Source organism: Peromyscus leucopus, chromosome 3, assembly GCF_004664715.2.
Source record: "Peromyscus leucopus breed LL Stock chromosome 3, UCI_PerLeu_2.1, whole genome shotgun sequence".
NCBI lineage: Eukaryota > Metazoa > Chordata > Mammalia > Rodentia > Cricetidae > Peromyscus > Peromyscus leucopus.
Window position 1 is genome coordinate 147,005,080 of NC_051065.1, and position 27,162 is coordinate 147,032,241.

Consider the following 27,162-nt stretch of genomic DNA (forward strand, 5'->3'; position numbering starts at 1 on the left):
GAAGTGCCAATATCACATTTTAATTTTAATTCATGAATGAATTTGAATCAGCTTTTCCAAGGACATACGGACTTACTTTTCTTTTCTTTTTTCTTTTACTTGGAAACTGTTGTTTTTCCTTTTTTTCCAGGTTTTTTTTTTTTTTTTATAATCAATTTAATTTACCTATCACCCACAGATTCCCCTGTCGTGGACTTACTTCTCTATTTACTTAACAGAGATACCCAAGTATATCCCACAATAGCCTGATGGCTATTCCTGCAAATGGCGGAGAAGCTTCCACCAGAGGGTTTCCCCCATGCTCCTCTCTCTGAAACCCCTTGTTCCACCTCTAAACACCAACAAAAGTGTGTATAGCTTCAGCAAATAAGTTGTGGAGGTAGGCAAATATCCATTCTTTAACAGTCCTGTAGGTGGAGCCAGGGATCACAATGGTGTCTCTGTCAGGAAACCTTAACAAGCCTGTTTTCTCCATCCTGGGGAGACCTTGAGATCTGTTCAGCAGCTCATGGGCCTCTTCCTCAGTTCTAAAGCAAGTTTTCACATGCATGATGTGTACAAAGTGTAGGTTAAAAATGTTTCTCATTGCCACCCTGGACAATCTCATTGAACTCATAGAGCTTTCTAAGCCGCATTTTACCTCAAACATACATCACCATTGAAAATGTAATATATGACTAACAAAAAACACATTGAGAAATCTTACATGACACAGTGCTGGAAGTTTCTACTGACTGTTCTGGAGTTGATTTCTCAATTTCCCTTTTCTCTTTGCCCATCTGCTAGAGTACCTTAGAGGAAACCCCATTTTTGAAGATTTCTCCCCAGTTAGCTCTCTTATACTGGACACTTACTGATCTTTCCGGAGTAGGTCAGGTGTCTTGATGTGAAGTTTTAAACGTTTCTGAATATTTACCTGTGACAGAAATAGACACCCAGGGGGAGAATTAGAAGAGGAGCTTGAATCTTCTGATACACATAATGTGGCTAGAAGAACCTCAAAGGAAATGTGAGTCTCTCTCTCTCTCTCTCTCTCTCTCTCTCTCTCTCTCTCTCTCTCTCTCTCTCTCTCTCTCTCTCTCTCTCTCTTCCTTCCCTCCCTCCTTCCTTTCCTCCCTCCTCCTCCTCCCTCAAGACAAAGTACAGGTTAGCCTTGAATTTTCTGTATAACCCAGGTTGGCCTCCAACTGGATCTTCTTGTTTCCATCTTCTGAGGGCTGAGACGACAGGTTATGTGCTATCACGCCCAGCCCTTTTCATGTTTAACAGGTAGAAGTATTGATGACTATGACTTTAAAATGTGAATTAATGCAGTGCAAAGGTGACAGGGATGACAGCCAAATGAGCTGCATAACAGACACTAGAATCAGATTGAACGAAGAGAAGAGATAAAATATACAAAAAAGAAATGGGATAAAAAGAAAAGGAGAATTAATTAAATTCTTTGGAAGATTACTTCGAAGGGAAGGGAGAACTATAGAAAACACACAGACATAGGCTCATGATATGCCAGAGAATCTATCTGCTAAGGGATACTACTGGATTTGCACAGTGAGACTGTTAAATAATACTCTGTTATATTACATTATATAACAAGATACAGATGCATCTTCTGGATATGGCATGGCCATTGCAGCCATGAACTCACAGCAGCTGTGGCAACCTGCACACGATCAGTCAACATGCCAGTAGGCAGCCCTCGGTGGACTCTGTGGATCACAAAATCAACAACAGCAAAAAAGCAGAGAACGTGAATGGGGAATTGGGAACATGCTGGAGATGCCTGAGGATGGGAGTGGGGGTGAGATGGGGGTCTTAAGGATGGATATGATCGAGTTACATTGCTTGGATGTATGAAATTATCAAAGAATAAATAAAAGATGTTCTAGTAATAAGAAATGTGTGGCAAAAATGTTAAAATATGTTTAACATTCGAGTCTTGCTTAAAATCTCATCAGTTTACTATAGCTAACTTCAACAGGACCACACAGTACTGCAGTCCTGAAAAATACTGTTTTGCTTTATTTGCTTATTTTTGTTTTGTTTTTTTTTGTTTTGTACTGGGGACTAGAAGCAGTGTCTACCACATGTTAGAGAAGTAAGTGCCCAACCTTGAGGTACACTCCTTTCTTTACTCTTTACTTTTAATTTCCACATGGAATCTCATTGTGTTTCATGGACTAGCCTTGAACTCCCTCTGTAGCCCAGGCAGGCCTTGAATTTAGTCCTTCCCTCACCTCCTGAAGAGCTGGGATTACATGCCTGTTATACAAGGCCTGGCAGAGAAAAAAATACTGCTAAGAATATCCCTTTATACAAATAAATGCAGTTATTTCTGTGGCGTAGAGTTCTAGATTAAAGTCGGTACAGCAAACACAATGCATTTGCACATGGATAAATTCTCGGCCATCGAGGTGGCTTGGTACGTGACAGCACCTGCCATCAAGCCTGAGGACCCACACTGGAGGGCGAGAGCTAGATCCCACACGTTGTCTTCTGATCTCCACGTGCACCCTGGCACATGCACACACACAGATAAATGAAATCAAAAGCTAAGAACGGGCAAAGCTGCTCACTGGTGCTTCTCAGGGGCTTTTCTCAGGGGCTAGCCTCAGCAACACAGCCGTCTCCTCTCCTGAGTACTCTCTCAACCGGGCCAACACTGCATGCTTTCCATATGTTTTTTGGATCAATATGAAAAACCTTGCCACAATATTTTAGTTTATAGTTCCCCAATGGAACATGCTTTGATTTGTTTAAAGACTGCTTATAATTTCAGCAGATTAAATACACTGCTCATAATTTTACACAGTTTTTTTAATTGACTTTAGAAATTCTTTATGTGTGTTTGATAGTGATATTACAACAGGGCTTTCTTTTCTCTCTCTCTTCTTCTCTCTCTCTCTCTCTCTCTCTCTCTCTGTGTGTGTGTGTGTGTGTGTGTGTTGTGTGTGTGTATGCGCGCGCGCACGCACATGGGCACCTGCATGCATGTTTTACGTTATTTATGCTATGTAGAAGCTTTAATTTTTATGGCTTTTGTTTTTATGTTCTGCTTATAAAAACCTTTCTTTATAAAAGCAAGCTTATATTTTTCTTTGTTATTTACTAGCAGGTTCTAAGATTGGTTTATTCACATGAAATATTTAAGTCTCTCGTACTTCTAAAATACCTTCTGCACTCTCCCATTTGGCCTGCGGCTTGATAATCTTGGCTTCCCTCATGGCAGAGAGGAAACTAACCTATTTTTCTTTTTGTCTTAGCAAAAGTATCCGACACCCCAAGCTGATCCCTTGGGTCTTGGCTGTGGTTTTCATCTCACTTCTCAGTGCTTGCTTTATTGCAAGTTGTTTGGGTAAGCTACTAGACAAGCTGAAGCTCATCTTGAATTATTTTCCCCAAGAATTTCCAACATATGTACTGCGAGTCTCACTTTTCCTCAGTGTATCCACATACAACCCATTCGCTGTCTTAGGCTTAACATCAGAGCTGTGCACTTGATTTTCTAATGTATATGAGACTTTTCTGTTTGCTTCCAGAAAAGCACTTTGCTAAGGTCGTATTGACATATAGAAGCTCTATGCATTAAATGTGTCCACATCAAGATTAGGGACAAATATGTCCCCATGATACCATCAGTACCACTGACCTCACAGGAAGGCCTGTTTTTTCTGATATCAAGCTTTAAGATAAGGTTGTTAGGACTGAATTAATACAGTGTTGGTCTAAGACAAATAGGCTGGAGAAAGAATAGATACTTGCAGTAAAGAATCTGCATATATAATTCCTTATCTAAAATAAAGGGGGATGTTTCAGAGTTATGGGGAAGGGAGAGTTTTGTTTAAACATGATTATATTTAATAAATGAAATTGGGCTCTTGCATCATATCATGTACAAACAACAGCCCATATAGTGAAAATAGAACTCTATAGGACAGAATACTTGTACTGCCTTAATGTGTGGAATTCATAGTAATCTGTCAAAACAATTGGAAACGTCAGCAGTATAATAAACAATGGACAAAGTCTTAAGCAGACATTATAGAGAAGAGAAAATGGAAAGATAGGAAATACACACACTGTCAACCTCCTTGGTTGTTAGGGGAAGTAAAACTGCAATTCACAATGATTCAACACTATAAAAACACCAGGATGGTAATAACTAAAATAGACAGCACCCGATGATGAAGATGTAGAAAACTGGACCTGTGGTGCTTACCCACAGGAGAGAGCACAGAGTAGTGAACCTGTTTGGAAAGCTTCCCCACACACCTCATTTACCACACATGTAACTACACCAGCAACAGAAATGCATACTTACTCACTTTAGGATGCAAGATCAAAAATGTTCAGAGTAACACAGTTCACAGCAGCCAAACACTGGAAGCAACGGATGTGCTAGCAGTCAAAGAGATCAAGGCATTTCACTGTGTGAAGACAACAGATCACTTCCTAGTTATGAAAATGGATGAACTATAGCTATGGGCAGCAATATTGTTTCAGAAACAATGCTGATCATAAGTCAGTACCAAAGGACGCATGCCACCTGAGCCCATTCATAGAGAATCCCAAAGATGGTCATTCTGATCTGTATGGTTCCTGGCTGAAACTGTGAAGCAAAGCACAGGGTGAAGACTTTAAAAGCCACAAAATGGTTAACTGCAAAGGAAGAGTTGGCTGTGTTTGGGGTATGATGGCTACCTGGGGTGTTGACCCTATTCTATTTCTTGAACTTGGCTGTCTTTCCCCAAAGTGTTCACGTTATGCTAATTTACCAACCTGTACATTTATTTTATTTTTTTACTTTTTAATATGTGATTATATTTCAACTATTTTAAATATAGTAAAAAACATTATTAAACTCATGAAGTTCATAAAACTTTGTAGAACTAGCCCAGTGTTTGTCAAAATGTCACTCTTACGCACATTCTGATAGAATAACCTGAAAATGGCACGCACCTAAAAGATTCTGAAACTTCCGATGTAAATCACAACATGGATAAAACGATTATAAAATTTTAGCTTTCTGCAGTTGCTTTCAATGAATTTACCTAGGATCATGGAATGGTGTAGGAAAGAAAAAGAGTGTGTGGGCCTTAACTGTGAGGGAAGAAGAAGGGTGGGGAGATGGGTCCACTTTTCTAAACCGGTGTCTACACAGAGCATAGCTGTTTTTCCTGCCTTGCAGTGACTCATCATTACTTCTCATGCTGGATGCAAAAAGCAAGAATGGTGAAGTTCTCAGACTACCACACAAGGCTAACGTGTACCCAAGAGGAGCCAGAACCCGGAGCTGCAGGTAACAGAGGAACTTCTTATGTGCTTCCACTCAGCTTTTAAAGAGCATCCATAGTAAATCAGAAAGGAAACACATGAGAACTGGCTACAAGAATGAATATCAGTCAATTAGGACAGAATCACTTCTCTTGACTGTAGTCAAACAGTGCCACACATTATCTAGTTTATTTTTGTGATGCTGGAAATCGAATGCAAGGCCTTATGCATGTTTGGCAATTGCTCCCCATCGACACATCTTGCTTTGTTTGTTTGTTTTTTGAGACAGGGTCCCACTATGTAGCCCAGGCTGGCCTGGAACTAGATACCTTCTTGCCTCTGTCTTCTAAGAGCTCAGATTACAGGTCTGCCTCATTACCCTAGATCAGTATTTTTGACATCTGAAACATAACAGGAGCTTCCATTTTTCCTTGATTCAGATCTATCATGAGGACAGTTTCTTCTCAGTTTATATAACTTTGCTGAGATGCCTATTTATTTATATTCTAGAATTTATAAAGTTATGGAGAATTAAGAAATGCTTGAGTTTTGCATAGTCTTTGCTTTTTGTCCAAATAAAATATCCTGCAAAAGGCTTTGTTATAGGAACATTTTGCTTAATTTTAAATTAAAAACTCTCTCTCTCCCTTCTCAATTCCTTCCTTTCTTTCTTTGCTAAGTATCAAATTCAGGAATTTTCACATTCTAGGAAAGTACTTTACCATTGAGCTACACTGCTAGCTCTGGAAATATTTAAATATATGAAAGCAAACACATGTAATGACACTGAATAATGTTAATGTCTTCTAAGATAATACTCGTAGTAAGATAAGTATGCACCGTCACAAATGAAATGCTCCTTTGTAACTAATGCCTATTTCAATTCTCACCCGAGGAGTTATCTGGAACTGTTGTCCTGTTAGCTGGGTAGCCTTCCAGTCTAACTGTTACTTTCCTCTTAATGACAACCAGACGTGGTCTGAGAGTGAGAGGAACTGCTCTGGGATGGGCAGTCATCTGGTGACCATCAACACCGAAGCAGAGCAGGTATGTATTAACTCAGCTCACACCGACGTTCCTGTTTCATTATGTTGCTGTGACAAACACAACCAAAAGGAACTTCAAAGAGGAAAGGGTTTGTTTCCACTCACAGCTAATAGCTTACAATCCATCACGGAGGGAACTCAGGTCAGGCATTCGTGCAGGAACTTGATACAAAAACCAAGAAGGAACACTGCTTCCTGGCCCACTCAAAGGCTCCTAGGTAACTAGTTTCTTTTGTGCCCAGGACCACCTGCAGGGAATGGTGCTCCCCACAGTAGGCTGGGTCCTTCTTATGTCAATTAACAATCCACACAACCCCTCACAGACAAACCCATAAGCCAGTCTGATTTGGATATCCCTCCCCTGAGAGTCCCTTCTCCAGTAATTCTAAGCTATGTGGAGTAGACAGTAAAAGCTACCCTGTTGCCTTAAATCTCTTCACAGAGCAGAAATTTCCTGACTCCCTATGTATCTTTCCTTCGTGTCTTTCATCAGCCTGGAAAGCCTTTTCTTCCTCTCCCACTCTTTCCCTTTCCTTTCTCCATTCCCTTCCTCTCTCAACTCTGACTTTCAATTGTGTTTTTCATAATAACAAAGTCATCATAGCATAATTTACCCTTCCTCTGATAATAGAAAACATACACCAGAGGATTTATATAGTTCAATGCATATCTTTCTTTTTTATTGAATTCTCTCATTCAATAATTTCCTCTCTCTCCACTCCTCCTAGGCCGCCTGCCACAACAACTTTCTCTTTCCCCCAGATCCATTTCCCCTCCATTTCCTCCCTAGAAAAGAGCAGGTCTCCAAGAGACAACAGCCAGACAGGACAAAACAATAAGACAATGTGAAAGCCTTCATATTGATGCTGGACAAGGTAACCCAATAGAAGGAAAGAGTCTCAGAGACACACACACTCCCACTGTTAGGAGTATCACAAGAACACCAAGCTAACAGTCATAACATATACACAGACCTGGTGCAGGCCATGTGCATGGGTAGAAATGCATGTACTTTATATGTTAGAAAATTAGTCAGTTTTCTGTATGTGGCCAACTTCTGGTCTTTCCAGACTTTAATGATGTGTCACTTCTCTCTGAAACCTGCCCTTTCCTACTCTGCTTTCCCTAGTCTATGGCGCAGGCTCTGCTTAGGCTCTTTAAACACAGAGGAATGTCAACTTTTACTCCAGTGACTTGCAGCTCCTCCAATGACTCCCACTTGATCAAAGGCTCAGACCAAGCTTTCCTTGCCTTTGTATTTCCAATATCCTGCACAAAGCCAGACATACAGTAGGACTCATGAGCATACAGAAGGACATACAGTAGGACACATGGCATACAGAAGGACATACAGAATAAAAACAGAAAATACAGTAAAAAAAAAAAAAAAAAAGAGATACAGAAACAACAGTAGGACTCATGAGCATACAGAAGGACATACAGTAGGACACATGAGCATACAGAAGGACATACAGTAGAACTCATGAGCATACAGAAGGACATACAGTAGGACTCATGAGCATACAGAAGGACATACAGTGGGACTCATGAGCATACAGAATGACATACAGTGGGACACAGGACCATATAACTACATGAGTGGCTAATGAGGACTGAAATGGCTTCTTATATATATGGAAGATAATTCTAATGTGTGGTACTAATTCTAAGTAAATACATTTGAAGATAACTTCAGTTTGTAAAGAGCTGAAACTGCTCTCTTCATGTGTTATATTTTTCCGTTATATTTCCCTGAGATCCTGCTTGCCAAAAACTCATTGAATACAACCCAACCCTGCCACTGGAAGCCTTACCCGGCTACAAGAGATGGTCAGTTAAGACTCTGTATCTCCCACTACTAGGAGTCCTCATTAGGATCACCTTCATGGATTTCAGGAAGTTTCCACTGCACTAGGCTTCCACACCACCCACAAAATACCCCCCAATTCCAGCTGTTTCTCTCCACCCACCCACCCACACACACACAACTGATCCCTCCTTCTCCTATCCCCACAAACCCCTAGTCTACTCACAAAATCTATTCTATTTCCTCTTCTAGGGAGATCCATGAGTACCCCCTGGAGTCCTCCTCTTCAAATACCCTCTCTGGGTCTATGGATTATAGCTTGAGTGTCATTTACTTAATGGCTCATATCCATTTATAAGTGAATACATGTCGTATTTGTCTTTCTGGGTCTTGGTTACCTCACTCAGGATAATTTTTTCTAGTTTCATCCACTTGCCTCCAAATTTCATGATGTCATTTTTTAACAGTAACATTCCATTGTATAAATCTACCACATTTTCTTTATCTATTCTGTGGTTGAGGAACATTTAGGTTGTTTCTAGTTTCTGGCTATTATGAATAAAACTGCATCAACATGGTTGAGCAAGTGTCCTTATGGTAGGATTGAGCATCCTTTAACTATATTCCCAAGAGTGGTATAGCTGGGTCTTGAGGTAGATTGATTTCCAATTTTACGAGGAAGCACCATGTTGATTTCCAGTACAAGTTTGTACTCCCACTGGCAATGGAGGAGTGTTCTCCTTGCTACACATCCTTGCTAGCATGAGCTCTCACTTGCTTGTTGTTTTTTTTTTTTTTTATCTTGACCATTCTGGCAGGTGTAAGATGGGATCTCAATGTAGTTTTGATCTGCATTTCTCTGATGGCTAAGTATGTTGTATATTTCTTTGTTTCTCAGCCATTTGAGATTCCTCTATTGAGAATTCTGTCTAGATCTGTACCTTATTTTTAAGAATTACTTATTTTTTTGATAACTAGTTTCTTGATTTCATTATATATTTTGGATATTAGTCCTCTACCAGACACAGAATTGGTTAAAAAAAAAATCTTTTTCCCATCCTGTAGGCCATTTGTCTAACAAATGGTCCTCCTTTGTCTTACAGAAGCTTTTCGGTTTCATGAGGTCCCTTTTATTAATTGTTGATCTTAGTTCCTGAACTACCAGTATTCTGTTCAGAAAGTCATTTCCTGTGCCAATGCATTCAAGGCTATTCCTCACTTTCTCTTCTATCAGGTTAAGTGTATCTTTGATCCACCTTAAGTGAGTTCTTTGATCCACCTTGACTTGAGCTTTGTGTAGAGTCATAGATATGGATCTATTTGCATTCTTCTACATGCAGACATCCAGTAAGACCAGCACCATTTGTTGAAGAAGTTGTCTTTTTTCCAATATATATTTCTGGCTTCTTTATCAAAAATCAGGTGTCCATATGTGCTTGGATTTATGTCTCAGTCTTTTCTATTCCATTGATCAGTTTGATTCCATTGATCAGCCTGCCTGTTTTTATGCCAATACCATGCTGTTTTTATTACTATAGCTCTGTAGTACACCTTGAAATCAAGGATGGTGAGACATCCAGCAGTTCTGTTAGCTATCCTCTGTTTTTTGTTTTTCTATAAGAAGTTGAGAATTGTTCTTTCAAAGCCTGTAAAGAATTGTGTTGGAATTTTGATGGAGATTGCATTGAATCTGTAGATTGCTTTTGGCAAGATGGTCATTTTTACTGTTAATCCTACTGATCCAAGAGCAAGGAGATTTTTCTATCTTCTGACATGTTCTTTAATTTCTTTCTTCAAAAACTTGAAATTTTTATCATACAAGCCTTTCACTTGCTTATTGAGAGTTACCCCAATATATTTTAAATTATTTGAAAGGTATTGTGAAAGGTGTTGTTTCCCTGATTTCTTTCTCAATCTGTTTGTCATTTGTGGCAGAAGACTCAGGGTTTGCTGAGTGAGCTGCCTCTACTGCTTTAAGCAGGTTTGGGGACAGACTTATGTGATAACGTGTTGTTTACACCTAATCGGTGATCACACTGACCTCTTCCCTCCTTATCAGTCTAATGCACATCACATCACCCAAGAGCACTTACAAAAGAATGTATATTTTGTATGCAGAACTTTCTGACTGGGCTTTTGGATAAACAATTTCCCTATTTCCTGGGACTTACTGATGAGAACTCGGAAGGTCTGTGGCAGTGGGTGGACCAAACGCCATTTAACTCACACATGAGGTAAGTATTGTGGTTGGGGCTAACGGCATTTATAAGCAAAGATGAGAAGATGTGGCAAGGAGAACACATTTTAAAGTAGGATACACCAATGTAAGCGCTTATTCAACAGACTGCCAACAGTTCAATCTCTATAATGCTATGTTCCCATTGCACAATAATCCTGACTTCAGCAAAATGTTCACTATCTTTGATTGTACAATGTTAATGAAAGAACAGATAACACGAGAGTAATGTGAAAAGGTGTTTGTTTAAGATTATCAGTTTGATAAACAATATTTTCTATAAGAGCTAAAATTATTTTTGAAAGAATTTTAACCTGGTTATTTTCCTTCTTGAAACAAACATTGTATAATATAAGATAGAAAACCACACGTATAACCTAAGTTTTGCTAGCAGCAATTCACAAAACAAGAACTACAAATGGCTGAAAGATATTTAAAGAAATGCTCAACATCCTTAATCATCAGAGAAATGCAAATCAAAACAACTCTGAGATACCACCTTACACCTGTTAGAATAGCTACGATCAAAAACACCAATGACAGTCAATTTTGGAGAGGATGTGGAGCAAAGGGAACACTCCTCCACTGTTGGTGGGAATGTAAACTTGTACAACCACTGTGGAAATCAGTATGGCGGTTTCTCAGAAAATTAGAAATCAAACTACCTCAAGACCCAGCCATCTTACTCTTGGGCATATACCCAAGGAATGCTGATTCATACCATAAAGATACATGCTCAGCTATGTTCATAGCAGCACTATTTGTAATAGCCAGAACCTGGAAACAACCTAGATGCCCATCAATGGAAGAATGGATGAAAAAAATGTGGTACATATACACAATGGAGTACTACTCAGTAGAGAGAAACAATGAAAGCATGAAATTTGCAGGCAAATGGATGGAACTAGAAAAAATCATCCTGAGTGAAGTAACCCAAACCCAGAAAGACAGTCATGGTATGTACTCACTCATAGGTGGATTCTAGATATAAAATAAAGAACAATCAGACAACAACCCATAGAACCATAGAGGCTATATATATATAGCATGGAGGTCCCTAGGATGACTGTGGCTTATAATAAATTTCAGTTTTACTCAATTATTGAAAAAAATAGCCAAATGAATGGAAACACATGAACTATGAACCAAAGGTTGAGGGGCCCCCAGCTTGATCAGGCCCTCTGAATAGGTGAGACAGTTGATTGACTTGATCAGTTTGGGAGGCAACTAGGCAGTGGGACCAAGTCCTGTGCTCATTGTATGAGTTGGCTGTTTGAAACCTGGAGCTTATGCAGGGACACTTGGCTCAGTCTGGGAGGAAGGGACTGGACCTGCCTGGACTGAGTCTACCAGGTTGATCGCAGTCCTCGGGGGAGGACTTGTTCTGGAGGAGGTGGGAATGGGGGTAGGCTGGGGGTAAGGGGAGAGAGTGGGAGGGGGGAGAATAGGGGAACCCATGGCTGATATGTAGAACTGAATGGTATTGTAAAATTATATATATATATATATATATATATATATATATAAAATCAATTGAAGAGATCCACTGTACAACATTAGTATAAATATATTCTTTTTCCCCCTTGGAAAAAAAAGATTATCAGTTTGATAAACAATATTTTCTATAAGAGCTAAAATTATTTTTGAAAGAATTTTAACCTGGTTATTTTCCTTCTTGAAACCAACATTGTATAATATAAGATAGAAAACCACACGTATAACCTAAGTTTTGCTAGCAGCAATGTTAAGAAAGTAAGAAGATGTTAGACATGGTGGCACACACAAATAATTCCTGTATTCATGAGATGGAATCAGCAGGGTTGACAGTTTGAGGCAGCCCTGGGCTTCATGGGGAGTTATAGGGAGACCATAGCTACATAGAGAGACCATGTTTCAGACAGAAAAACAAGATAAATCGACATAGAGACAGAGACAGAAAGAGTTTTAGGGAGGCCATAGGTCTGTGTTTGAGACCATGTTTCAAATATAAAAACAACAAATCAACACATACCAAAAGAACAAAAAGGAAAAGCTGGTGAATTTATGATAATACACACACACTATATACATATACATATACATATACATATACATATACATATACATATACATATATTTTTTTTCCCTTGAGACAAGGTTTCTCTATGTAACAGTCCTGACTTGTTCTGGAACTCACTCTGTAGAACAGACTGACCTCAAACTCACAGATCTATCTGCTTCAGCCTCCCAAGTGCTTGGATTAAAGACGTTTGCCACCACCACTAGTTATCAATTATTAATAATGTATTTAACATAGTACAGCCATATGCACTTAACACTTAAAGAACATCTCAGTATGGAGAAACCACATTTCTTTCTTCCTCTTTTAAAATTAGTTCTTTTCCCTGAGAATTTCATGCAATGTGTTGTGTTCATATCTGCTTCTCTGTCCCCACCCAACTTTGTGTTTTCTTCTTTTTTTCACCCATTTTGTGTTGTCCGCATATTCTTGGATGTATGGTGGAAGGTCAGTCATAGGCTATAATCTTAAAATTGACCCTCACCCTCCCAGCAGTTATCAATTCCCAAGACCAGTGATGGGATTTTGTGCCTCCCTCCACTCTCCATGCTGGGGTCTGATACACCTTGAACTTGCACAAGACTTGTGCATGCTGCCACAATCACTGTGTGCTGTACACAGTTCACATGTGCAACTGTCCTGCTGTGTCTGGAGGGCATGATTTCCTTGTTGCCACCCATTTCCTCAGGCTCTGACACTTCATCCACCAAGATCCCTGAACCCCAGGAGGAGGGGATGTGGTACAGATGTCCCGTTTAGAGCTGAGCATTCTTTATTATTTTCACCTTGGCCAGCTGTGAGTCTCTGTTAATCTTCATCTACTATAAACAGAAGCTTCTCTGATGGAGATAGAGAGATGCATGAATCTATGGGTATATTGATAAGTCATTAGGAGCTGGTTTAGGTCTATGTCCACTTAGCAGACTAATAGTGTAGGCTCTCCCCTAGGACCTATACCACAAGTTCTTGGGCTGACCGTGGTGTCAGACATGGGCTTCATCTTGTGGTACAGAGCTTAAATCCAATAAGAAAGTTGGTCGCTCCTATAATGTTTGTGTGACTACTGCACCAGTGGTTATGTCTTGCCAGACAGTCATGGTAGCTTGCCAGGTTCACAGCTGGGTAAGACTGATGATTACATTTTTTTTCCCCTAGTATCATTTGCAGTACCTTCCAGCACCATAAAAGCTAGTCAGTAGAGATGAAGCTTCCAGAAGGCATCAGCTTTATTTCTGTGACTCAAGTCTGTCTTTAGCAATAGGGTCACACTGTCAAGTTCTGGAGGGTAACCACTACTAGCATTGGTAATAAGCTGTGGTATTTAGGGGTCTATTGGACCTCACTGGCTCACAGATCCAAAGGAGGTAAACCATTCCCAGCACTAGGCTTTTTATGTGTCTAACAGGGGTAACTTATGTGGTAACTTCATTTTAAATCTACCTGTCTGAGCTATTTCACTCAGAATGATTGATTCCAGCTCCATCCTGTAAATTTCATAATTTAATTTTTGTTAACAGCTGAATAATATTTCATTGTGTAAATATACCAGATTTCCATTTTCCATTCCTTAACTGATGAATAACTAGACTATTTCTATTTTTGGACTATTATGAATAGAGCAGCAATGAATCTGGATTAGGAGGTATCTAGATCTAAGGAGGATATAGAGTCATTTGGGTATATGCTCAAGAATGGTATAGCTGGATCATATACTAGATATATTTCTAACTTTTTAAGGAAACTTCACATGGATTTCTGTAGTGGCTGTACCAGTTTGCATTCCCACTAGCAATGATGAGTGTTCTCCTTTCTCCACACCTATGCCAACATTTGCCTTCATCTGTTTATTTGGATCTTAGGAATTCTGACTGGGGCAAGATAAAATCTCAGAGCAGTTTTAATCTGCATTGCCCGATAGCAAAGAATGTTGGGCATTTTAAAGATATTCCTCTGCCATTTGTATTTTGTCTTTTGAGAGCACTCTGCTTAGTTCACAAACCCCATTTGTTTCCCTGGTGTTTACCTTTTACCCTTTCAGTTCTTTGTATAGTCTGGATACTAACCCTCTGTCAGGTGTATAGCTGACAGATATCCTCTCCCCTTGAGTGATGGTGTCCTTTGGTGTACAGAGCCTATCTACTTCCGTGAAGTCCCATTTATTAGTTATTGGTCTTAATCCCTCTCCCAGTGGGGTCCTGCTCAGAAAGTCCTTTCCTGTGCCCATGACTTTGAGAGCATCCCTACTTTCTCCTCTATCAGATTCAGGGCATCAGGTTTTATCTGAGGTCCTCGCTTCATCTGGAGTTGAGGGGTGGGAAGTAAAGAGTCCGTTTCATCGTATTGCTGTTAGCTGTCCAGCTCTGCCAGCACCATTCGTCGAAGATGCTCTGTTCTCCCATCTTCGCTGTTGGCTTCATGTAAAATATCAGGTAGATACAGCAGTGCAGACTTACTTACGGCTCCTCAGTTCTAGTCCACTGATCCATGAGCCTGTTTTTATGCAGTGCCATGCTGGAGTTTTTGTTTGTTTGTTTGGATGGTTGGTTGGTTTTGTTTGTTGTTTGAGACAGAGTTTCCTGTGTATCCCTGGCTGTCCTGGAACTTGTTCTGTAGACCAGGCTGGCCTCAAACTCACAGATCCACCTGCCTCTGCCTCTGGAGTGCTGGGATTAAAGGTGTGCGCCACCACCGCCAGACTTGGAAGTCACATTTCAAATGCTCATTAGTTGCATGTAGCTGGTGGCTCTTGTAGTGCAGGTTGCAGCTCTGAGGAGTCACTCACTCTACTGTTCGCTCTACTTCTCCAGATTGTCATTGGTATAATCTCTAGCTCACTGTTCTCCTTCTCTTTCAGATTCTGGCATGAGGGTGAACCCAATAACTTTATGGAAGAAGATTGTGTTGTCCTTATTAATGTCCAAGATAAATGGGCCTGGAATGACTTTCCTTGTCATTCTAGGGCCAGTAGGATTTGTAAGTTACCTGGAGCAACATTTGGTTGGAAGCCCACAAAGCAGTTGTTATGATGGAGATGGCAAAGATGAACCTATCTGACCAGGGGAAAGTGTCTATGCATCACAGAAATAGAGAACACACTGGATCACGGGGCACTGTCAACCATGAGGATGTTCTTAATTATTTTTGCTTAAATTTAATTGGAAACACATAGTGTGGCTTGTGCTCTCTGTCTCCCTGTCTCTGCCTCATTATCTGTGTGTGTGTGTGTGTGTGTGTGTGTGTGTGTGTGCACATTCTCTTAAGGCAGGCTCTGTGTGGTATTTTGTTAGAATGAGCATCATCCTATGGGAATCAGTCTTTATCTTTGCTTCCTTGACAGTATTTTAAGATATTTACTTTTCAGTTGGTATGCATTAGTTACATATCTAATGGAAGGATTAAGTAATACAATCTTTTTGCCATTTCTCTCTTGCTCAAATTATTACCTCTTAAAATTCAGACTTGCAGTATACACACTAGTAGTGATAAATCTTTCTTTTGTTTGTTTTTTTAAATTCTTCTCTCATACATCCTGACCACAGTTTCCCCTCCCTCCATTTCCCCTAGTACCCCCTTAACTCCCAACTCTCCCAGATCCTCCGTTTCCCTTTGAGAAGAGCAGCCCTCCCAAAGATATCAACCGAACACAGCACAACAAGATTCCTAACTAGACACAAACCCTCACATCAGGGAGGGCCAGACAAGGCAGCCCAGTAGGAGAAAGGGTCCTATTCAAACCCAAATCTCAGTTTACAATGCTAACATTTTTACTGTTCAATCTTTTACTTCCACATTTAAGTAGTTACGAACAATCTCCCAGGAAAAACAGTGTAAAACAGGTCTCAGTGATTTACTATACAGATAGAGAAGAAGGATATAAACATTCTAATAATTTTTCTTCTTTCTTCATTCCAGCTATCAGGCCAACCCGCGTACTTTCATGCAGACTTAATTTCATTTTAGTGAGCTCTTTCAACTCCCTTATAGCTGAGGAAACAACACTCTTGAAAAGCTAAAGAGCTCCCATTTTCATTGCTTGTTCATGGCAATCTGGACTATGACTCATCTACCTTTTCCTGGAGATGAACCATGTCTCCTTTGTACTTACAGGAAAGTTTATGGAGATACACTGACCTTTTCATTTAGCTAAGGACTCAGTTTTCTTAATTATTTGAAGTTCATTCCATTGGTGTTTTCATTTTGAATCATAAAGATATTACTTTTAATTCATTTATATAAATTGTCTAATATTCAAGAGCTGTACTACTGGCAAGAAAGTCACCAAATTGAAAACCTACAATTACAATGTTTGTGCTATTAGTGGTTCGGTCACAACTGACCATAAGAAAGCCTAAAGAGGGCTGAGGAGATGGATCAGTAGTAAGAATGCTTGCTCTTCCAGCATATCTGAATCCAGTCCTCAGTATCCACATCAGGTGGCTCACAGTGGCCTGTAGCATCAACTCCAGGGTATCTGACTCTTTCTCCTGGCTATATAACACAACTTCTGCACACACACACACACACACACACACACTCTCTCTCTCTCTCTCTCTCTCTCTCTCTCTCTCTCTCTCTCTCTCTCTCTCTCTTTAAAGAAAAATACTTTTCTAGTCTTGTTTGAAATTTTATTTGCTAGTGTCTCCTGAATCTGAGCTGAGAATTTTCAACCAACAATTTTTTTTTCAATTTTTTTATTATTAAGAAAATTTTTTCATTCATTTTATAACCTAATCAAAGATCCCCTCTTCCCTCCTCCACCCACCCCCCAGCCTCCCTCTCTCAACTCACCTCCCACTCCCACCCACAAGAAGGCAAGACCTCCCATGTGGAGGCACATTCAGTAGAGGCAAGTCCAAGCCCTTCCCCCTGCCTCAAGGCTGCATGAGGTGTCCCATCATAGGTAGTGGGCTCCACAAAGCCCACTCATGCACCAGATGGATTATGATCCTACTGCCTGGGGCCACCCCCAAGCAGATCAAGCTTCACAACTGTCTTGCCATGCAGAGGGCCTAGTCCAGTCCCATGTAGATCACAGCTGATCCACTTTCATGAGTTCTCTAGTTTGTTTGTCCTCCTGCATGTTTCCCCATCATGATCCTGATGCACTTTCTCATAGAATCCCACTTCCCTCTCTTTGACTGGACTCCTGGAGCTCGGTCTAGTGACTGGCTAGAATCTCTGCATCTGCTTCCATCAGTCATTGGAGAAAAGTTCTGTGATGACAGCTAGGGTATTCACCAGTCCGATCTCCAGGGCAAGCCAGTTCAGTTCAGGCACCCTCTCCACTATTGCTAGTAGCCCAGTCTGGGGTCATCTTTGGGGATTCCTGGCAACTTCCCCAACACCAGGTTTCTCTCTATCTCCATCAACCAACAACTTTTTAACCTGTCTTCTCTCTCCTTCACCATTTTTAAAGGCAGCAGGTACTTTGCAAGTTTGTTCATGATTTTCTGGGTTAAATGTAGAATATTGATGTTTGGATAAGCATGGCAGTGGAGTGTTGTGCTCTCTGTGTGTCCATGTTGAAGTTGATACTTTTGGATGAAGGGGAACTAAGTCACTTCACATGTGTTGGGCACATTAATGAAATCATATAGCACAAGACAAGTTGAAAGAAATTTATGTACTAATGGGCTTTGTAGAGTTAATTTTATCCATTTTAATGTACAAATCATGAGCCTGTCTATGTAGAAATCCAGTTGTCAATAAAGCATGATTCCTCTGTGATCTCCTTCACTGTTCTGCACCTCTGTCTATGGTCTGTTTCCTGCTGCTAAGAATGTTCAATCCCAGCACCTATGCCAGCCTCAGGCCCCAAGCCCTCCTCCCTGGATGAAGGCAGCAGCCTCTGGTTTCCCACATTTCATATCTAGGAAATCAATTCATATATGTGTTAAAATGCAAACAGCAAACACATTAATGAAAACACGAAGTAACAGTAATCTATGGGTGTAAACGTGAATATGTAGAGGTAGTTGGACAACATGGCCATTCCAGCTGCTAATTGCCCCTACTCCTGTAAAGAACCTCCCATCCACGCTCCAACAAGAAACTCACCTAACCCAGAGGGTCACACACAAGAAGAAGCCATGAGTGTAGGAGAAGGAATCCAGCTGGAGAGGAAGAGGAGTGAGAAGGGGAGTGAGAGTTATGTGAAAATGAGTAAAATCATTATATAAATTTATGAAACTGTCAAAAAATAAAGAAGAAAGGACAAAAAATGAAGTCTCTCTTCCTTTAAGAAGTCTCATACTTTAGCACCTCTTTAGAGTAATTGCAATCATAATTATATAATTATGTATATATAATTACTTCCATGTAGGGACACATTATTTGAAATCTGAATTTGTGTATCTAACAGAGTATAGATTACAAGGGAAAGACACACCCATATATTTAGTTTCACAAGACACAAGTTTCTTCAGAGATAAAGAAATAAGAACCTATGTTATGCTAAGTCTTAAAAAGAGGTAGATAACCCTGGGGCGGGGGAGGGAATGTGTGATTAAGAAATAAAAGCACAATCTACTGCTAATAAAGTGGGTGAAAGTTATGAGGCTTATGCAGAGTCTTCGTATAGTGGTAGAACCTTGTAACCTGAGGGTCCTGGGAGGAGAAGGATAAGGGTGCTCAGCATTATGACTTCCTTTTAGGAAGAAAGGCAGGGAGGGGGCAGGCAGGCATGACCATCCTGATTTTGCTACTTTCTAATTTTCCAAGGTACCATATTGTGGAGTAGCACTTCCTGCACCAATCAGAATTCACCCATGGTTTTCTGGAATGATGTTTAATGTTCATGCCAAGTATTTCTCTAACTGGAAGACTTTTTCATCTGTACATCTTTGAGCTCCATAGAAAATTTTCATAATCAACATGTATATTTTTTACTAAAAATAGTAAAGTGACTACTCTTTTAAAATATTAGGTCCATAAATGGTGTATTTGAATTGTAATGGTGGCTTACTGGGGGAGTATGTCCTGGAGAACATGAGTGGTTTATTACTCTATTTTTGTGGTCAAAGTTATTAAGTTTTTCTGTAAGCTCACACACAAATATAATATTTGAAAAGTTTCTATTGGATGATCCACTACCTCCAATTTTCTGAATAGGTAATACATGTTAAGATAAAATAAACCTTTCCCTGACCAAGCTGTTTTTCTGCCAGTGTTTCATCACAGCTATAGAAAAGCAGATTAGGGCAACATCCAAAAGATCATCTACCATGATCATGTCAGCTTCATCCTGAAGCATTTATCTAATTATTCTTTTATCAATAAAATTCACAAGTCAGGGGTGTGTGTGTGTGTGTGTGTGTGTGTGTGTGTGTGTGTAAAAACCTGATCAGAGAAGTGGTGAAGATGCAACTGAGGACCTCCTCTCTCTCCTTCCTCAATCCAAAAGAGTAGCTCTCTAAGCCCCTCCCTACTACTTCCTGTGTCTCTCCATACATCCTGGGTCCTTCAAAATCTCTATGGCTAACTTGGTCAGCTCATAGCAAGCTCCACTTTCTGATTCAAGGTAACCTTTGTCAGTCTTGGGAGTGTCAGAGTGCAATTAAAATATCTCACATTTCCCACTTTTTGTCTAAATAAAAAGAAAGGTTTTAACTCTGACACAGTAAAACTATATACAATAAAAACAATTTATCTAGTAAGAATTACATTCACAATATCCAGTCCATTTGCATTTGGCAAATCCAGAGAAAATACTCCATTATCTATCTTATCTTGGTGAGTCCAAAGTTTTGTACCTAATTCACTTTCTATCCTAATGTGTATTACCAACCCCAAACTATCTTTTTAATCCTGAAAACATTTTCTTAGATAAACAATTTAAGCTTTTATGTCTCTCAACCTTATATACTTTACACCTCTTTGTGAGTTTCTTTTCTGAATTTGGCAACAAGGAAAACTGTAACTATAACTGTCTACTCTTCAACCCCATCAGAGACCTGAGAAGGGTAGAATATTACCTGAATAAACAGAAAGTACAGAGCAAACAACTTCCAAAGAGACATTTGGCTGCCTGGACAGTCACCTAAAGTTCCTCTGCAATGTTGGGGGATTCATCTTTGACCTATAGGCCTAGAATATCAGAGATTTTTCTGTGAAGCAGGAATTTTGAAGGACTGTCCTACCTTGTCTTGGCAAATTTTGGCAGTCACCTTTTGGCAAATTTTGGCAGTCACCTTTTGTGTCCTGCTAGTCAGATTTGGAAACATACTGTCAGCAGTCTAGGCAAGAGAAGTTTCTTGCCAAGTAGCTAACTTTGCCAGGATGAAATCAAACTTCATCATCTTTTTTAAAGTAAATTGTTGTTGCCGGGAGCAGACATGTCTCACTGTCACAAAAAGCCTTATGTTATCAAAACATCTTAAATGCCATATTCTGTAGATTTCTGAAGTTTTTCAAAACCATCTATCTATCTAAAATATATCTCTGTTTGACTTTAAAACATACCTAACATGGCCACAAATTTGATTATTAGATAACTAACTACTAACTTGTTTTTTAACTATCCTAAATAGTTCATAATAATAACTTTCAAGGACTAGAAATTTACATTACATTGTTAAATGAGCTGTATAGGTACAATATCTTAAACAAGATAAGAAACATATATACAGTTTAACAAAAAAACCTTAAATTTGTATCAATATGCAGAAATCCACACCAATGTAAAATATCTAAGACTAGTAGTTGCTTTTTTAGCTTAACAGTAGATTCAATAATCTATCCTTTTATCCTATCATTCCTATATCTTCCCTATTTTCTTTTCAGAAAGAGATCTCTAAATCTAACCTCCTTTGCTTAATTTTTTTTTCCCTGATCACGACCAAACATCTATACTCAACCAAATGACCAAAAATCACCCACCCCACCTCTTGGGAATGTTGGCATTGTATTTTCTCGACTGTTTCCTGTTGTCTGGGGGTGACAGGATCTTCAAGGGATCCTGAGAAAATTGGATAATGGTCAAGACCTATGAGAGCTAGCTGTATTGTTTTTTGTTTAGTGTCTATGTGATTGGATAAGTATAGAGCTTATCTGAAGTGCTGGCTAGAGCAGTATGTGAGGCTTGACAATCTCAACTAACCACCTTGAAATTGTCCTGAGAAATTTGTAGTCCAAAGCTGATCTTCACATGGTGTTTGCCAGCTTAGTGGCTTTACCACAACCCAGGTGGATTAATCATTGTGGGGCCTCATCATCTTAGAGACCTCAAAGGTCACTGCCAGAAATGATCACGAGTCACTGCAGAAAACTTAAATATTTTAAATGTCATATGCAGCAAATCTTGGAGAGGTTAAAGGACCACAATCCATTAAATACATCTGAGGTACACAAGCTTAATTCTAGTTACCTGCTTCAGACTCAAGCCCAGTGCTAAATTAAGCCTATTTCTAGAATTAGTTAGTACTCTATATGACCATTAATATCACAACCAAAAGTTAAAAAATTAATCTTATCAATTTTGAGATATTTATACCTTAATGTAACATGAATCTTAAAAGGTCTTATTAATAAAATCAAACCCAGAGCCAGGTATTGGGTTAAAGCTGGAAGATCAGAGAAGCAGAACAAGCCACAGACACCTCATCTTGCCAGTTCCTCAGCTGATTCTGTTTCCTCAGACTGGAAGCCTCTGAGTCCTCATCCAAATAAATCTCAGCTGAACTGCTACTCAAAAGCCTAAAAGTTTAACCAGCCAAAGTTCCTGGTCCTCACACCTTATATATATTTCTGCTTTCTGCCATCACTTCCTGGGATTAAAGGCTCACTTACTGGGATTAAAGGTGTGAGTCACCATGCCCGGCTGTTTCCAGTGTGGCTTTAAACTCACAGAGATCCAGATGAATCTCTGCCTCCCAAGTGATAGGATTAAAGGTGTGTGTGCCACCATTTTCTGGCCTCTGTATCTAGTGGCTGTTCTGTTCTCTGACGGCAGATAAGTTTATTAGGGTGCACAATATTTTGGGGAACACAATATCACCACACCTAAAGAAATGTTTTAAAGAGTCAAAATAAAACCAAAGGATTATAAAATTAGTGGCAATAGAATAGTCCCTCAATTTTCATTTTTCTTCTGTCCCATAGCATGTGGCTCTTCTGAAATGAGACAGATTTTGGATTGTCCTTTAAGAAGCATGTTTGGGTTTAGAGAAGGAGAGAGCCATTCTCCAACTCCAAAGCCAGATTTAAATTTTAATTGAATAGGGACTACAAAAAGACCATTTGCCTTAAATGTCTGTAGATAACAGTAGAAACAAACATTTAGGAAGATTTATGAAATTTAATCCTGTTGGAAATGTGCTTTACCATTGGGCCAATTTACTTTTCTTGGGACATTTTCTCTAGGTAATTTGTCCTTCTTCAGATGTCTCATTTGTCCAGCGATCTCCAGATTCCTTAGTTGGATGCTTTCATTCTCCTGGGAAAAAAAGCAAATCCTACGCCAATCCTAACTTTGGGAGGTCCCTTTTTGGCAGATTATGTCTTTGTTAAGACAAAATGGTTTTTTGGCAACAGAAAAGTATTATCATGTATTGATAAAAAATTAATTTTTTCATACTGATCAAATGAAAGGCATTTGTTAGTCTTATAAGTTAGTTATGATTGAAAGACCAAGCTGTTTTAGGAACTATTGCCTCTCCTAATCTTCTCTTTTAATCTAATTTTTTATTTTTATATATTTTTCACTTAAAAAAAAAATCTTCCAATGTAACACAAATCCTGGTTTCCATTCTGAAGTCAACACATCTTTAAAATATATAGGCTGATTTAATTCAGCAGTTTTTTCTATTATCCTATGTCTCTCTGCAGTTGCTGTTCCTTTTTCATTAGCATTAAAAAATTAAAGACAATAAGCCACTGTGTAATCTATTTTGGGGGTCTTTATTACCCCTTTCTCTTTATTAAGCGTATCTTTTAAAGTATGATTAGATTCATCTATAACTGCTTGTCTTGTAGGATTGTGTGCTATACTTGTTGCATGAATACTAAATGGTCTCATAATAAAAACCCAGAGTCAGATGTTGGGTAAATGCTGAAAGATCAGAAAGACAAAGGAACAAGCCACAGTCACTTCTCACCTCACCATCTCCTCAGCCAGTCCTGTCTCCATGAATCCTCAGACTGAATGCCTCTGAGTCCTCAGCCAAAAAGTCTCGAGTTCCTGTCTCCTCACACTTTATACACCTTTCTCTGCCCAGCCATTTCACTTTCTATCTCAACCTTCCTAGTTCTGGTTAAAAGGAATATGTGCTTCTCAAATATGGGTAGCAAATGCATGAGATCTCAAGTGCTGGAACTAAAGGCATGTGACTCCCAAGTACTGGGGTTAAAGATGTGTGCCACCACTGTCTTGTTGTTTCTCCTTTAAACTGGATTAATCTCATGTAGTCCATGGTGACTCTGAATTCACAGAGATCCAGATGGATCTCTGCCTCCCAAGTGTAGGATTAAAGGTGTGTGCCACCACTGCTTGGCCTTTATGTTTAATCTAGTGGTTGACTCTATCCTCTGATCCTCAGGCAAACTTTATTTGACACACAATATATCACCCAATACTTGTAATATGCTTTATGTTGAAATATGCAACAAACTGTTTCATTTTACTAGAGACATGATGGAGCATTGTCAGTCTTAATTTATACAGATATTCCTATAATGGCCATAACTTCTAATAAATGTGTAATTACAGAGCCTTCTAAGAACTCAAAGCAGTTGGCCACTGAAATCCTGAGTATGTATCCATGGTATGGTGCACATACTTTAATTTTCCAAACTCTGAAAAATGAAACATGCCCATTTGCCAAATTTAATTTCTTTGAGTACCTTTTGGGTTACTTCTTGCAGGTAATGGACTTTGGTTACACAAAGAACAAACAGAAGAGTTCCTTATAATTTCCTGGGCTTGTTGCCAAGTGATAGAAAAATCTTTCTTCAAAACTTTGCTATTAACATTGTAAAATTCTGAGGCTTCTTGCACATTTCATACCAATAGCTGATCAATTTCATTATTACTTTGTACTAGAGGGCCTGGTAGACCTATATGGGATCTGATACATGTTATATACAAGGGATTAATTCTATTTTTGATTATTTCTTGTAATTGAATAAATAACAAAGTTAATTCTGAATCATCTGGAATAAGTTCTGTGGTTTCAATATGGATAACAACTCTTTCTGCATATTGAGAATCAGTAACTATATTAAAAGAGACAGGAATATCTAATGTTACCATGAGAATAGCATATAATTCTGACTTTTGAATAGATTCATACTGGCTTTGAGCCACGTTATTTAAATTTCCTGTCTTATAACCTGCTTTTCCTGATTTATTTGCATCAGTACAGAATGTAGTGAGTTCCAGAAATTGGTGTTCCCCATACAGTGTGAGGAAGGATTCAATTAGTTCTTTTTATAAACCAAAGTCTCTTTCTTTGGGGATATTTGTTGCTAATCTCTCCAAAAAAAAAAATGCTGCAAGCTCTTTGCCAATGTTCATTTTCTGTCCACAATGAGGCAATTTTAGCATTAGTAAAAGGCAGCACAATTTCTCCTGGGTCTATTCCTGATAATTGATGAAGTCTTATTTTCCTTTATAGATCAATTCAGAAACCTTTTCTGCATAGGTCTTTATTTTTTTTTTACTCTGTGTGTCAAAAATACCCATTCTAAAATATTTTCTTCTCTCTGTATAGGAATTCCTGTGGGAGAATGCACAGAAGGTAAAATAACCAGAATATAATCAAGTTTTGAATCCAAATGATCTACATGTGCATCCTGCAATTTCTCAGTTGATGATTTTTTGGACTATTTACATCCTTATCATCTTGTAAAGTTTGAAATAAATTACTTAGTTCTTGAGTTGTCAGTCCAATTGTAGGTTGTAGCTAGTTCATATCTCCCAGCAATTTTTGAAAACGATTTAGGGTTTGTAATTGAGCTCTCTGGATTTGTTCTTTTTGTGATTGTCATTTTTGTAAACCAATCTCATATCCTAGGTAATTAATGGAATCTCCTCTTTGTGTTTTTGTATTCTTTTCAGGAGCCATTTGTAATACCCAACAAGACAAAATTCTCTTTACCTCTTCAAACATGTTTTCTAAGTTATCTGCATTTGAATCAGCTAGCAAGATATCAATCATATAATGATAAATTATAGATTGAGGAAACTGATTACAAATTATTTCCAATGGCTGTTGTATGAAATATTGACACAGGTGGGGCTGTTTAACATCCTTTGTGGAAGAACTTTTCACGGATACCTTTTAACAGGCTGGGAGTCATTATAAGTAGGCACTGTGAAGGCAAATTTTTCTCTATCCTATTCTTGTAAAAGTATACTAAAAATGCAGTATTTTAAATCAATAACTATATTTAGGTAATAAAGAAGGCAAGGGAATTCCAGGCTGTAAAGAGCCCATTGGCTGAATCACTTTATTTATGGCTCTTAAATCTGTTACCATCCTCCATTTTCCAGATATCTTTTTGATGACAAATACAGGATAATTCAAAGGACTGGTTGATTCTTCAATATATTGAGCATCTAGCTGTTCCTGTACCAGCTATTCTATTGTCTGTAATTTTTATGATGTCATAGTCCCTTGTTCTACCTACACAGGTTTGTCAGTTAACCATTTTAAAGAAGGGCTGTTGGTAACCTTGAAAGACCACCAGCTGTTGTGCCCTGCTTATGTACAACCTGAATGGTCTGTGACTGCTCTTGATAATAACTCTTAAAATTTCTCTTAGAAGCATTCTTTATTTTATGGTTTGTTTCTGAGATTGGAGGAATGTTAATCTGGGTTTTCTATTGCAGCAACAAATCATGTCCCCATAAATTGATTGCTGTGTTAGCCACATATGGTTTGAATTTACCTATCTGTCCTTCTGGCCCTATACACTCAACCCATCTTGCACTTTATTTTATCTGAGATAAAGTTAAAATCCTCAGAAGCTGAGCATTTACCTCCTGAAGAGGCCAATCTTGATGCCAAGATTTGGTGAAATTATGGTTACATCTGCATCGTCTACCAAATCCTCAATTTCAATACCACTTATTTCTATTTTTAGCTTTTGTCTCTGATCATTTATGGCAGTTTGCCAAAATACTCTCCTGAAAAACTTGTTTTATCTAATGAAGCTGTTCTGCCACCTGGGGCAGTATGGTTTTAAACAACAGGCATTAAGTCTTTTAATTTCTCTGTAGAGGGTTTTCCCCAATGTTGACAGGGAATTATTCAATCAAATTTGACATTGGGGCCTATGAGAGGCCCCTAAGGCATTTCCCAATGGCAAAGGATTACCTTGACTGTTCCTTGTTGATCTGCATTCATTAGTCCAATGTCAGCCTTTGCCATACCTTCTGCATAGTACAGAAGGCTGAGGCCTTCTGTTTGGACTATCTCTAGAAAAAACATTGTCTCTAGGAATGCCTTGCCTGCAATACCTTTTCAGATGACCTTGTTTACCGCAATTAAAACATCTAACCTTTTGATTTTTCTTAAAAATTTTTAAAAATTATTTCTCTTACCCAAGTATCATCATAAGTGTAAGATCTAATATCAGCTATATTTTTATCCACTCATCTATGGGTACTAATCTTGCCTTTGAAGGCCTAATCACTCTTTTGCATTCCGAATTAGCACTTTTAAAAGTCAAAGATTCAATCTGTATTTTTCTAACTTCCAGATCTGATAACATTCTATTTATATCTGAAATCAATCTTTGT

The 27,162-nt window shown here is 38.8% G+C and overlaps 1 protein-coding gene across 1 annotated transcript; it reads left to right on the plus strand.

Moving 5' to 3' along the window:
- Positions 1 to 908: 908 nt before the first annotated feature.
- Positions 909 to 15,588, plus strand: Clec4d (C-type lectin domain family 4 member D; the record flags this gene model as incomplete). Its single annotated transcript, XM_028862627.2, has 6 exons — positions 909 to 1,009; positions 3,264 to 3,355; positions 5,189 to 5,299; positions 6,170 to 6,321; positions 10,246 to 10,361; positions 15,277 to 15,588. Coding segments are annotated over 6 exons (744 nt in total), but the record flags the coding sequence as incomplete, so codon positions are not given.
- Between the last annotated feature and the right edge of the window lie 11,574 nt (positions 15,589 to 27,162).